Source organism: Myzus persicae, unplaced genomic scaffold (genome assembly GCF_001856785.1).
Source record: "Myzus persicae strain clone G006 unplaced genomic scaffold, MPER_G0061.0, whole genome shotgun sequence".
NCBI lineage: Eukaryota > Metazoa > Arthropoda > Insecta > Hemiptera > Aphididae > Myzus > Myzus persicae.
In genome coordinates, this window is record NW_019104106.1 from 83,705 (window position 1) to 96,619 (window position 12,915).

Here is a 12,915-nt window from a genome sequence, read left to right on the forward strand (position 1 = left end):
GAAGTACCTCAGGTATATAGTAAATTAGTAAGTACTTTATAAAAAAAAAAACAATTATGTTAAATCTATTGAATTTGGTATGAAGGTATTTAATTAATTTTATTGTAAATTTTGCTAAAATAGCCAGCTCAAGAATCAAAAGATAATACTATAAATTTGAATGGAAAAGTTTTTGAAATTATAACTGAAGATGAATATAATATTCATAATAATAATTCACTTAATGAGCCTGAAAAGCTATATGAGTATAAACAACATAAGGAGATACTTGAATTTGTGCCCAAGGTGATCAACTTATTTTATTATTATAATATTTTAGTAAATTTTAATAATTTATAAAATTGTAGATTTTATAGCAATAATGTTATAAACTATAAAGGATACATTTTTATAATTTCAGTAAATATATGTTTTTATATTTTGCTTTAAAATAGTAATTTTTGTCTATTCAAATAATTATATTGATTCAATATCCACTTTAGGCTGTAAGTAGTGATGACAGATTTGAAGAATATTCAAATAATTCGGATGATAAAAGTATTATTCCTGGCACACCAGAAAATTCTTTACTGTTGACTAACAATGATATTTCTGACATCCCAGAACCTACTTTATTATTATCTAATATTGATATTCCTAGCACATCAGAACATACTTTATTGTTGAATAACAATGAAGAAGAGGCTCATCCAACTGGTAGGAAAGTCAGGGTTAGCATAAAAGGTGATACTGTTCAGTATCGTAGTTACATAAAGTCAAACAGGAATTCTGGTAATAAATATGTCACTAATAAAGGTAAAATTATTGAAAGCAGATTTTCAAAAGAATTACCAAACTGTAGGGAAAAATGTAATTCAAAAATTGACAATACATTACGTGAGCAATTATTTACTACATATTGGTCAATGAAAACTCACAATAGAAGAACTACTTATATTTCTGGATTAATAACTTTTCATGAGAAAAAAGTAAACCGAAAACGTAGATTGACACCGGAAAAACAAAAAAACAGGAATACAACTATTCATTATTTTATTCCCGATAAAAATAAACTCTTAGTTAAAGTTTGCAAGGGATGTTTTCTGAAAATATTTGGTGAAACTACTAAATTTCTGCGCAATATTTGCAATAAAAAATTCAATTCTCCTGCAAATAATATGACATAGGGCTGTTCGATTGTCATAAAATATAATCAATTGTCAAAAGTATTAAATAATCGAAATCTTCGATTAATCGAAGATTTTCAACAAGGAGTGCTCGATTGTTAAAATAGTCAAAGACCTATCGATTAATCGATTAATTATTAAAACAATCGATTAATCTATTAAAACAATCGATTAATCGATTAACGGTTTAACTGGTTTAAGTATAGCCAAGGGCTAAAATTGTGTGTAGTACGAGAGTACGACACACTTTGTCTTAGTGTAGTACCAAATGCTAAGTGTGTAATGCTTTTTTACAATTTTTTCTTTATTAATTGAAAAATTGATGTAGAGCAATTGATAGATAAGAATTTAATTCATTTTATTCGGTTAATAAAACTAAACCTATTTTATTGTGATGTAGTCACTAGTCTGTACTCCCTACTGCCATAGAGATACATGGGATAATCTACTGCCAGGTCCAGGTGTTAATGTGTATGGACTAAATACACTTCTTTTTTTTGGGGGGGGGGGGGTAGAGCCTCCCATGATAGCTTCAAGTTTAATATAAAGTGTGTAATACGGAAAAATATATATTTTTAACCTCTGGGTATAGGCAGTACAGCTCAATTATATCTCCTACCAAGTGCCCAAAAGGTTTAAGGTTGTTATTTTACTCACTTCAGAAAAATGCAATAATTTATGGTTAGATTAATATTTAATATACTTTTGAAATACTAAAAACTAAGAAGTATAAAAGGTATTCTGTTTGATGATTAGAATGATGATGGTCGATGGATAACATTTTTACACTGTGTGTGCTGTCCAAGGCCAGTTCAAACGGGTCACTTGACCAGGCCTTAAGGGCCTCACGTGTATTTAATATCAACCACATTGGTACCTATAGGTAGAGGCAGGCCACAGGTCCATGGAAATTTAAATTGGGAGCTAAGAATATGACATAACTAAGGATCTGTACTCTGTAGTGACATAAATTTTAAGATCTAAAGTAGTGCCAAATTCTGAATTGGAATCTTGTATTCTTGTGTAGATAGGTTAACAATTTTGATGAAAGATCTCTAATTTGTAGTTATTAGTTTATTACTAATGCTATTATCATAGGAAATGTATTTAAAGTTTTACAGATTAAAACTAGTAAAACTCACAGCGCTTGTATTAAAATTAAAATAAATTCATACCTATCTATTTAGCAAATATCACAATAGTTAGTTATAGACTTATAGTTGGTAAGTTATTATATAATAACTGCTAATAAATTCCAGGCTGTCTTGATTAATATTCTTGCTTTAATTATAGAAAAATGTTAAGATCCATTTCTACATTTATTTATATCCTTACCTGGCCTACCTACAAGCGTAACTATTGTCTCTTTGCACTAGTTAACATTTAGCCTTTTGATAATATAATTTTGATTTTTTTTTTTTGCATTCTCTATCAGATTTACACTAATAGACTGATACAGTGATACTGGATACTGTAATAGTAACTTTTGTAACAATATTTAAATAAATGAAAAAAAAAAACATTTTTTCTTCTAAGTACACATAACTTTCTTTTAAATACTATATTTTTTTGTAAAAACAAATAAAACTGAAAACAAAACAAAATTAAACCCTTATTTTGGTATTACTGTAGTAGTTACTTTAGTAACAACATTTAAATTATCTGTTAAAATAATTGAAAAAGTTATTTTCTATTAAATACTTCTTTTTAAAAACAAAATAAAAATGAAAAACAAAATAAAACAAAATATAACACTTATTTTGATAATAGTAATAGTAACTTATGTAAAAATATTTCAATCATAATATAAAAGGAACATTTAGAGTGGGTTGCTTACATATTTTTTGTTCATAGACAAAAATATAAGTTGACTACAATGATCATCAGTCAATGATGCCCTAGTATCTGTTATTATATTCCCAGCACGACTAAATACTCTTTCTGATGCTACGCTGGTAGCTTGCACACTTAATAATTTTTTAGCAGTCACTGCAAGAATAGGAAACATACTACTATTTAATGACCACCACCCAATTGGATCTTGTTCATATGCTATTTTAGGAAGTTGAAAATAAGAACTAATTTCTTTTGAAATGTGCACTACAGGTTCAGAATTTGAGCCTTGTAATTGGTCCTAAAATAAATAGATAAAACAATAATAGTTAGTACAACGTTTAGATGTATTAGTTGTTACTTAATACTTTTGCTATATTAGCATAAAATATAAATGTCTAATAATAATATATATTCAAAATGTTTAAACATTCTTACCATATTAACTGTTTCGGAGCCAAATCCAGAGTTGAAAATAGCGGAAAGTGATAATCCTTTGGGTTTTTTATTTTGATGTACTATTGTATTAGATGATGATGAATCAGATTTGGATTGCCAATATATCCAGTTGCGGAGACATTCTGCTTGTAATGCATCTTTGAATAAAATGTCCTCTGATTCATCAAAATGAAACTGGTCTAATTTAAATCTTGGATCCAAAGCAGTACAAAATTGTAATATAATTGAATTGTTATACCGAGCATGAAGTACATCGATAATTGTTTTAAAAATTAGATCTTTTAATAGGGGGTCAAAATAATTATCAGTGTCAGTTGGTAACTCTTGGTTTTGAACTTTATTTTCCAACATATTTACCACAGGAAGAATCGCAGATGCTGTTACATATGATTCTGCAGATAAATTATCAGATATTATCCGTATCGGTTTCAATACTAACAAGATATTTTTTATTATTCTCATTTCATCTTCTGTTAGCATTTTTTCTTTATGTACACCTTTTTTGTGTGTTCTCAGAAATGATGAAAGTGGAAGCTCTTGAGATATAACCACATCCAAAACATCTAGCATTGACCACCACCTTGTCTTTGAAAAAGAAGGGAATTTAGTTAACTTGAATCCATACCTTTCTTGTTCGATACCCAAATCTTTGGCAGCCATCCAGCTATAAGCAAATATATTTTGTATTTTTTTCACTTTTTCTATGATAGGTTTTATTTCTTCTAATGAAAACACTTTTTGGACGGATGTGTTGAAGCTATGACCGAAACAAGGCACATGGGGTACCATTAAATTGTTAATAGCTTTAATGATATTCGCTCCCGAATCCGTTGTAGCAGCACTAATAGATATTCCTTCGTCAAATTTAAAATTGTATTCCATCAAAATAACTTGTAAGACATCTGAGATATTTTCCCCTGTGTGACTTTCACTAAGCTCTTCACATCCCAGACAAACACTGCCTAAAAGTATTGAGAAAAAAAGTGCTTAAATAACTTTATTTTAAATAGTAGCTAAGAGATGTATTAATTAAATAAAAGATTAAATATTTACCTAGGTTACAATATTTGTCCAAAAAGTGGCAAGTGATTGCTATGAATGGTTTATTGGCAACAGAAGTCCAACAATCTGTAGTTATTGATAAAAACGGAACTTCTGATAATATTCGCTCAATCTTTAACTTTGTCTCCTTAAATAAATCTGGAATTCTTTTATTAGTAAGAGTACTTCTGCTTGGTAATTGATAACTCTGATTTAACGCTTTTGTGAACAATTTAAATCCTTCTTTTTCCACAATGCTATATGGCATCATATCTAAAGATATAAAATATGCTAGAGCTTTGTCCAGTTTTAATTTTGCACATTTTGGCATAGACTTAAAGGTGAATGCATCCATTGATGTTTGCTTGGCATGATCACTTTTCGTTGGTTTGCTACTGTCAGCTGAAGTTTGGACAGTTTGGTCGTCTGTTAGTCTAGTTTGAGTATCACTTGAATCAATATTACTCATATTGTCAATAGATAAGTCATGAGAAATAGTTGAACTATAAATTGAAAATAAAACATAAAATATTTTAATATAAACACTAAAAGACTACAAACATTTTGTAATTTATCCTTAAAAAATAAGTAATTATAAATTGCCTAAAATGTAATAAAAAAAACAAGTTAAACATTTTTTTTTTTTTTTTGAAACTATTAGTAAAAACTATGATAGTTTGACAATTACAATATTAAAATTACATAATTAAAGTATAAATAATATTTAGCATACAATAAAATAGCCAATAGGTAAGAATAATAATTGATCTTTATATAATCATACCAATGAAGCCAATTAAGGCAAAGACAGAAATTACTTGATATATTATTAGATATAATAATCTTAATGGAAATAATAATTAATGATACGATAACAAAAATAGATGGATGAACTATGGAGTAAAGTGTAAACATTTTAATTACTTTAAAAATAAAAGTAGGTAGGTACTGGCTACTGACATAAAAGTTGCAACTTACATATTAAGGCTGGTTTCTGAATCATCATCTATATATTCTGTACCCCTTTTTAATCTATCCAGTTCGTTATATTTATGTTTATGAACTGATTTTAAGTGATTCCAGAGGTTTGTCGTATTCGATCCAGAGTTCGACACACTTTTGAGACAAACTCCGCACTTTGCTCTTTGACCACATTCAGACTTTGTAAAAACGTTCCACACTTGACTCATTTTGATAACTAATTTACTAATAAGTAATAATACGAATACCGGGAATCTCAAATCTGAATACTGAATACTGACTAAGTAATAAACAATAAACTAACCAATAATAATAAATAATAATAGTATCTAATAATAAACTATTATTAGATAGGACCTAACTAATGATGTATTATCATTATCATTGATAATGTGGCGACCCGCCCGCCACTATCACTTACTATTATTATTATATTGTTAACGCGGCAGCACAGCGATCGTTTCGTTATTATAATCAATAACCATGGTAATATGATAATATGTTAATATGTTAAGAATTTACGATGTATCGATTAATCGATGTTTAAATTAATCGATGTTTTCGATTAATCGATGTTTCAAGTAATCGATGTTTTCGATTCATCGATGTTTCAAGTAATCGATGTTTTCGATTAATCGATAATGCGATTAATCGATAATGCGATTAATCGGTGTTGAATACTTTCAAAAATAATAATCGATTAATCGATTAATCGATGCTACAGTCGATTAATCGAAACAATCGAACAGCCCTAATATGACACCTGATAAAAGGGGCCACACACAGCCAGCAAATAAAAGAACCTCTGAGGACATACAAGCAGTTATAGATCATATTAAGAAACTCCCAACATATGAGAGTCACTACTGTCGAAAACAAACTACAAAAAAGTATTTACCTCCTTATTTTACACTTCAAGCTGCTTACAATGAGTACATAAAAACTGTCTCAACTCCTGTTTGTAGAAGCCTTTATGAAAAACATTTTAAACTATCAGGGTTAAAAGTGAAAAGCCCAAAGAAAGATACATGTGCTCAATGTGACCGAATAAAAATGCAACTTTCTAACAGTGGCTGTTCAAGTGAAAAAAGAATTGAATTAAATGTTGAAAAAAAAAACCATCAAGATGACGCTGAAGAAGCATATTCTTCAAAAAGAATTGACTCATCTACATCAACAACTTACAATAAATGTGTTTTGTCCTTCGATCTCCAGCAATGTCTACCTACTCCACTTTTGGAGTCTTCAGTTGCATTTTACAAGCGTCAGTTATGGACTTACAATTTAACTGTACATAATATAAATACTTCAATAGCATCATGTTTCATATGGAGTGAACCTATTGCAAAGAGGGGAGGGAATGATATTGGTTCTTGTGTTTTTAATTATTTAAAATGTCTGTCTCCAGAAATTAACCATGTAGTTATGTACAGTGACTGTTGCTCTGGCCAAAACAAGAACAGCATTATGATGGCAATGGTTCTTTGGTTTATGGAGCATCAAGATACTGTCACTATAATAGATCACAAGTTTTTAGTTCCTGGTCACACACGAATGGAGTGTGACTCGGATCATGCACGTATTGAAAAAGGACGCAAACGATACCCTCTACCTATAAACCATCCTAATGATTGGACTCAAATGATTCGCTGGGTTGGTAAAGAAAAATTCAATGTCATTGATATGAAACAAACCAATTTTTATGACTTTAACAGTTTGTTTAAAACAAAGTACCAAAAAAATAAAAAAAATACAACTGGAGAAAAATTTGTATTCCATGATGTCAAATGGATGCGTTATGTAAAAGACCGAAAGAATACAGTTCTTTACAAGACATCACTAAAAGATGAAGCTGTATTTCTTGAAGTAGATATGACACGGAAAAAAAGTAATGAAAGTAGCTTACCTATGGCTTATGACGAAGAACTACCCATAACAATTGAAAAAAAAACAGATCTTATATCACTACTACCACTGATTCCAGATGTGTTTCATGACTACTATAAAAATTTAAAAACAAAGAAAAATGTGAACGACCCAATACTGTCTGATGACGAGTAACGTTTTTTTATTGTTATTTGTTATTAATATTATGATATATTTTAATTGATATTACTTTATTATTTTTTAACCAGTACCTAGTCACAAAGAATGTGTGCAATATTATTAAAATGTTTAAATGGAATTACCTTTTCAATTATTTTTTGTTAATATTATGATATATATTTTTAATTGATATTATTTTTTAACCATTATCTACCTAGTCACAAAGAATGTGTAAACAATTATTAAAAAGTTTAAATGGAATTACCTTTTCAATTATTTTTTGTTATTTGTTGTTAATATTATGATATATTTTAAATGATATTATTTTATTATTTTTTAACCAGTACCTAGCCACAAAGAATGTGTGCAATATTATTAAAACTTAGTTTGTTATCATTATTATTTAAATACTAAAATATACATTATTAGTTATTGTATGTCTTTATTTTGTTTTATTACCTTATGATATTAATTTATATTAATCAATAAGCATTATCATATTAATTAAATTTATGAAGTAAATGAAAAAGGGCACAAGTCAAAATCTTGTTTTATTAAATGTGTAATAGGGCACAAGTCAGTATATGAGAAAGGTCACAAGTCAATATTGTATGTGCAATTGGTCACAAGTCATTAATAAATGAGAAATAATGAAATTTCTTTTATACAAGTAGGTTGAAAAAACATATAAAATTATAAATAAAATATAAACAAAAAAAAAAATTTAATTCAGAAAAAATTAAAATTTTGGGAATGTTTTATGAGTCTCCTGAAAACCAACGAAAAATGACTTGTGCCCCTTTACATAAAAACCGTCCAATTAATGATGTGCGATTTGATGATATAGGACATACACCAGTATTCCTGGATAAGAAAGAGGCTGGAAGATGTAAGAATTTTGGTTGTAAATCTAAAACGTATGTAAGCTGTAAAAAATGTAGTGTCAACTTATGTATAGCACGTAAGCAAAATTGTTTTGAATCATTTCATTCTAAATAAAAAATAGTTTTAAATATAATTTTGACTTTAAACCATGTAATGTTTTAATTTTAAACTTTTATTTTAATTCCATAGATTATTATTTAATAATTTGATAAATGTTTCTTAATAAAGCATATCTAAATTCATAAGAATCCAAATGATGTAGTATTTTTTGTATTATTTAACATAGATACCTTTACGTCATCTTGTCCTGTTGAGAGGACACATTATATCTCAGGATCAGCCTGTCCAAACAATTTGGGACCAACTTTAAAAAACTTTTAAAATTAAGCTTAATTCAAATTAGTTGAAAAAAAAATTTTTTTTCTTTAAATATAAATATATGACGGAAAGGGTTAAACGCCGTGAAATGTAAATTTTGCGCTGTCAAGTGCTGCTCCTAACGGCACTGTGAATTCAAACGTCGTCGTACACAGCGGCGTCCCTCTCCACTACAATGCGCGCGACGTAATAAGTTATTTATACTCTATGTCGACGCGCCCACAGCCCGCAACCACTATAAATTATATTATTATCGATAAGATAATTATTATTTATTTTGTATCTTATTTGTTAGCATGAATATGATTATTATTATTTCGAAATTATCACCTACTATTTTATCATTCCATTGACAAACTCGCCTGTCGTAGTGTCGTGCGTTGTCATCATATTATTATACTTTATCAATATAATATCTATTTTAATTTTGTTTTTATAAACGCCAAGACATAATGGCAAATAAAAAAAATTTAAAAAACAGACGTTCCTCAAATCTGAAAGGGGGCCGAGCACTGGCTTATAAAAAGTTGTATAAGACAACTAACAAGTAAGTTCCAATTTAATTTTCCAATATTTTTAATTTTCATATTTTAAATAAGTAAGTATTTTCGATAGTTATTAATTATTATATATTTATGTAATTTATATAATTATATAACATTGTTTATTATTTATATACCTAGGTAATTATAATGTTTTCGTAGAGTACCTATTTATCGATTTGATTTAGGTTAGTGGGTTATCGGGAAATCGGAAATTAATAATGGTATACGGAAAATAAAAATGTACCTATAATTCGTTAAAAATCGTATTGGATGAAATCTCATCTGAATACAAATTTAAAACATTCTGGCAATTTTATAATAATATATAGTCTTATAGATATGTTCTTTTTTTTTACTAAACAAGTATAGAACTCATAGAAAATATTCTTTTCGTATCTAACATTTTAAAATTGAATACAAGATTTTCAAGTTTTCTCCGTATGTAGGTACATTGTAAATGAATAGGCATTTTAAAAAGTATATAAATAATAGGTACCTTTAAAAAAAATTTACTGAAAATCATTATCGACTAGTAAAACCTTTCAGCAGTTAGAAGAGACCGTTAACGGCGTTGAGTCTCAATCTAATAATTATTCAAATATTAGTACTACTGTGCCAGATGAGACTATAGAGGATACTTTCTCAGGGTAAGTTATTAGATTTATGTGAATAGATGACTCTATACTATCATTTAAAAGTTATTAAAAAATATTGACAAAAATACAAAATTAGTCAAAATCATGAATATTTGCTAATTATTTTGTACTTAAAATGTATTAACAAAAAAGGTTGGGCAAGTGGTTGTCGATCTGCTGTACAGTAGGTTACAAGTGAGTCACTGTAATGGATTGTGTTAAATTTGATTCCAATGATATAATATCGTTGTATAAGAAAAACGATTCTGAGCGAAGATGGTCAGTGAGCGTCAGCCTACCGCCTACCTATGATATTACTAAGTATATTATATGATGATATTAATGTGAATAAAGTTATTAATATATTATAACCTGTTTACGTGGAACCTTGTTTTAAATTTTCAATCCTTAGCTATATTTTGCATCTGCCTTTTAAACAATGGTACTGTCCGAGTTGCGGTCGCAATAGACGAATTGCGGTCGTAATAATATTGAAGGTAAAAGATACTGTCCGAGTTGCGGTCGTAATAATATTGAAGGTAAAAGGTACTGTCCGAGTTGCGGTTATCGATTATCCGGTTATCCGATAAGCTCTTATCCAAAATCCAAATTGCAGTCGAACATTATAACGTTTAGTTCATTGCAAGACGTCATATAAGCTTTAATTTTAAAAATGTCGCAAATTTCGAAAATGTATAGTGAAAAGGGAAAAATGTTACTTTTATTAAATAATTTTAAATTTAGACAGTACCGTTCTCTAAAAACGGGAGAAATGTCCTGGAGTTGAACGAATAAAAATTGTAATGCAAAACTATACACTATTGGCGAAGAACACGTGTTTTCTAGAACGACAAATGATCATACAAATCACGAAGCAGATCCTATTCAAATCTTAAACAGACAAAAAATAAATAACTCTGTAAAAAGGAAGGCTGATGAATTATCATTTTCGGAAAAGCCAAGGAAAATAATTCGTCTAGAGGTGGAGAAAGATGTTAATATTTTGAATACATTAACAGACAGAGACATGATTCGCATAGGTAAATAATATCACTATATAACTATATATTATTTATTTATATTATATTATTTTAATATTTTACTTAATATTATAATCCTATTATAAATATAATATTATGATTATAGGCCATAATATTGAAAAAATAAAAGCGAAGTTTATATAATTACGAAATCAAAAATAGCGAAAAAATATTATAGTAATAAGTACAAGTATAAAAATATAATTTTAAAAAATATTCACAAGATCATAATTACATTTGTAGAATTAAATTGTAAGCCATACCTTTCAAATGATTAATATTGTCGTTAGTATTGTAAAATAAGGTTAAATTACGTATTTTTTCTGAACAATTTTTATATATATATTTTTTTTTATGTTTTTGGCACCAACTTTAATAAATTCCATAACTCAAAAAATCAAATTTAAAAAATACAGTTCAAACAGAATATTAAATAATAAACACAACACTTTGTCAACGGTTGTCACGTTTTCGAACGTCGAACACAACTATTTGATGTCCATATAGTATATACGATGTACACTATTCGTGATAAAAGCGATAACGGATATTAGCTTGAGGCTTGANTTCGAACGTCGAACACAACTATTTGATGTCCATATAGTATATACGATGTACACTATTCGTGATAAAAGCGATAACGGATATTAGCTTGAGGCTTGAGTCACAATAATAATGACAGACTAATAAAGATTATATATTATAACTATAAAAACAAGAGTTTTCCCCTAAACATTCGATATATTATTTTTCGCTATCATTTAGTTTCGTTATTTTTAATTTCAATATTTTTAATTCGCTATTTTTTTTCGCTTTTTTGACTGGTTATATTATTATCATGTAAATTGTAATAAGTAATATAAAGTTAATTTTTAGGGAAAAATATTAATCGTGCTAAATTACAACGGTTACCAAAGTTACCAAAATGTATGGATGACGTACATGAATATTTGGATATGGACGAAGTGATAACTACGAAAGGGGAAAATTTAGTAATACTAAACGATAAATCAAGCAATGTTATAGTATTTTCTTGTGAAAGTAATTTGAAATTCATGTGCAGTGTTGAAATTATTTTGGTGGATGGCACTTTTGACTATTGTACGAAATTCTTTCAGCAGATGTTTACAGTTATTGGTTTCAAAAATAACAAATATGTTCCTGTTGCATTTAGTTTATTAAAAGATAAAAAAGAATTATCGTACAGAACTGTTATGTCTACTCTAAAAAGTAAATGTTTGGAAATGAATTTAATATTTAAACCACAACATATCGTTTCTGATTTTGAAAAAGGAATTCTTCAAGCTGCAATAAAAGAATTCCCGAACACCACTTTGGTTGGATGCAGATTTCATCTCAGTCAAGCCTGGTGGAGAAAAATCATGGGATTAGGACTGACTATAGAGTACAAAAATAAGAACTCGGAAATTGGAAAATGGTTGCACTACGTTTTTGGATTGACTTTTCTCCCTCCAGATGAAGTGGGAAATGTGTTTTTGGAATTAATCGCCGAACAACCTATAGATCCAAGAGTTACTGAATTTAGTGACTATTTGGTAGATAATTATATTGACAGTGATGCTACTTTTCCAACCACACTCTGGGCAGCTTTAAATAATAATGTTTGGAGAACGAATAATGGAAGTGAAGCGTTCAATTCTAAATTCAAAACTGAAAACCGATCGCCACATCCTAACATATTTGAATTTTTAAAGTGTATCAAAGATATTCAAATTGACACATATACAAAAATCAATACAGTAGATTTGGAAAGCAATAAAAAAAGTGAAAACATAAGTAAGACATTTATTAAAAATAAAATTAAACAGTATTTGAATAAAGAAATTGACTCGCTAACATTTGTGAAAAGCGTGTCATACAAATTTGATCCATTCTAATTTTATAA

General features: G+C 28.4%; 1 protein-coding gene across 1 annotated transcript; it reads right to left on the minus strand.

The window, feature by feature from the left end:
- Nucleotides 1–2,985: 2,985 nt before the first annotated feature.
- On the minus strand, nucleotides 2,986–5,003 carry LOC111038803 (zinc finger BED domain-containing protein 1-like). Its single transcript, XM_022322039.1, has 3 exons — nucleotides 4,512–5,003; nucleotides 3,438–4,420; nucleotides 2,986–3,300 (listed from the first exon to the last, which is right to left on the minus strand). The coding sequence occupies exons 1-3, from the start codon at nucleotides 4,966–4,968 to the stop codon at nucleotides 2,986–2,988; spliced, it is 1,755 nt and encodes a 584-aa protein (XP_022177731.1). The 5' UTR covers nucleotides 4,969–5,003.
- Nucleotides 5,004–12,915: the final 7,912 nt, after the last annotated feature.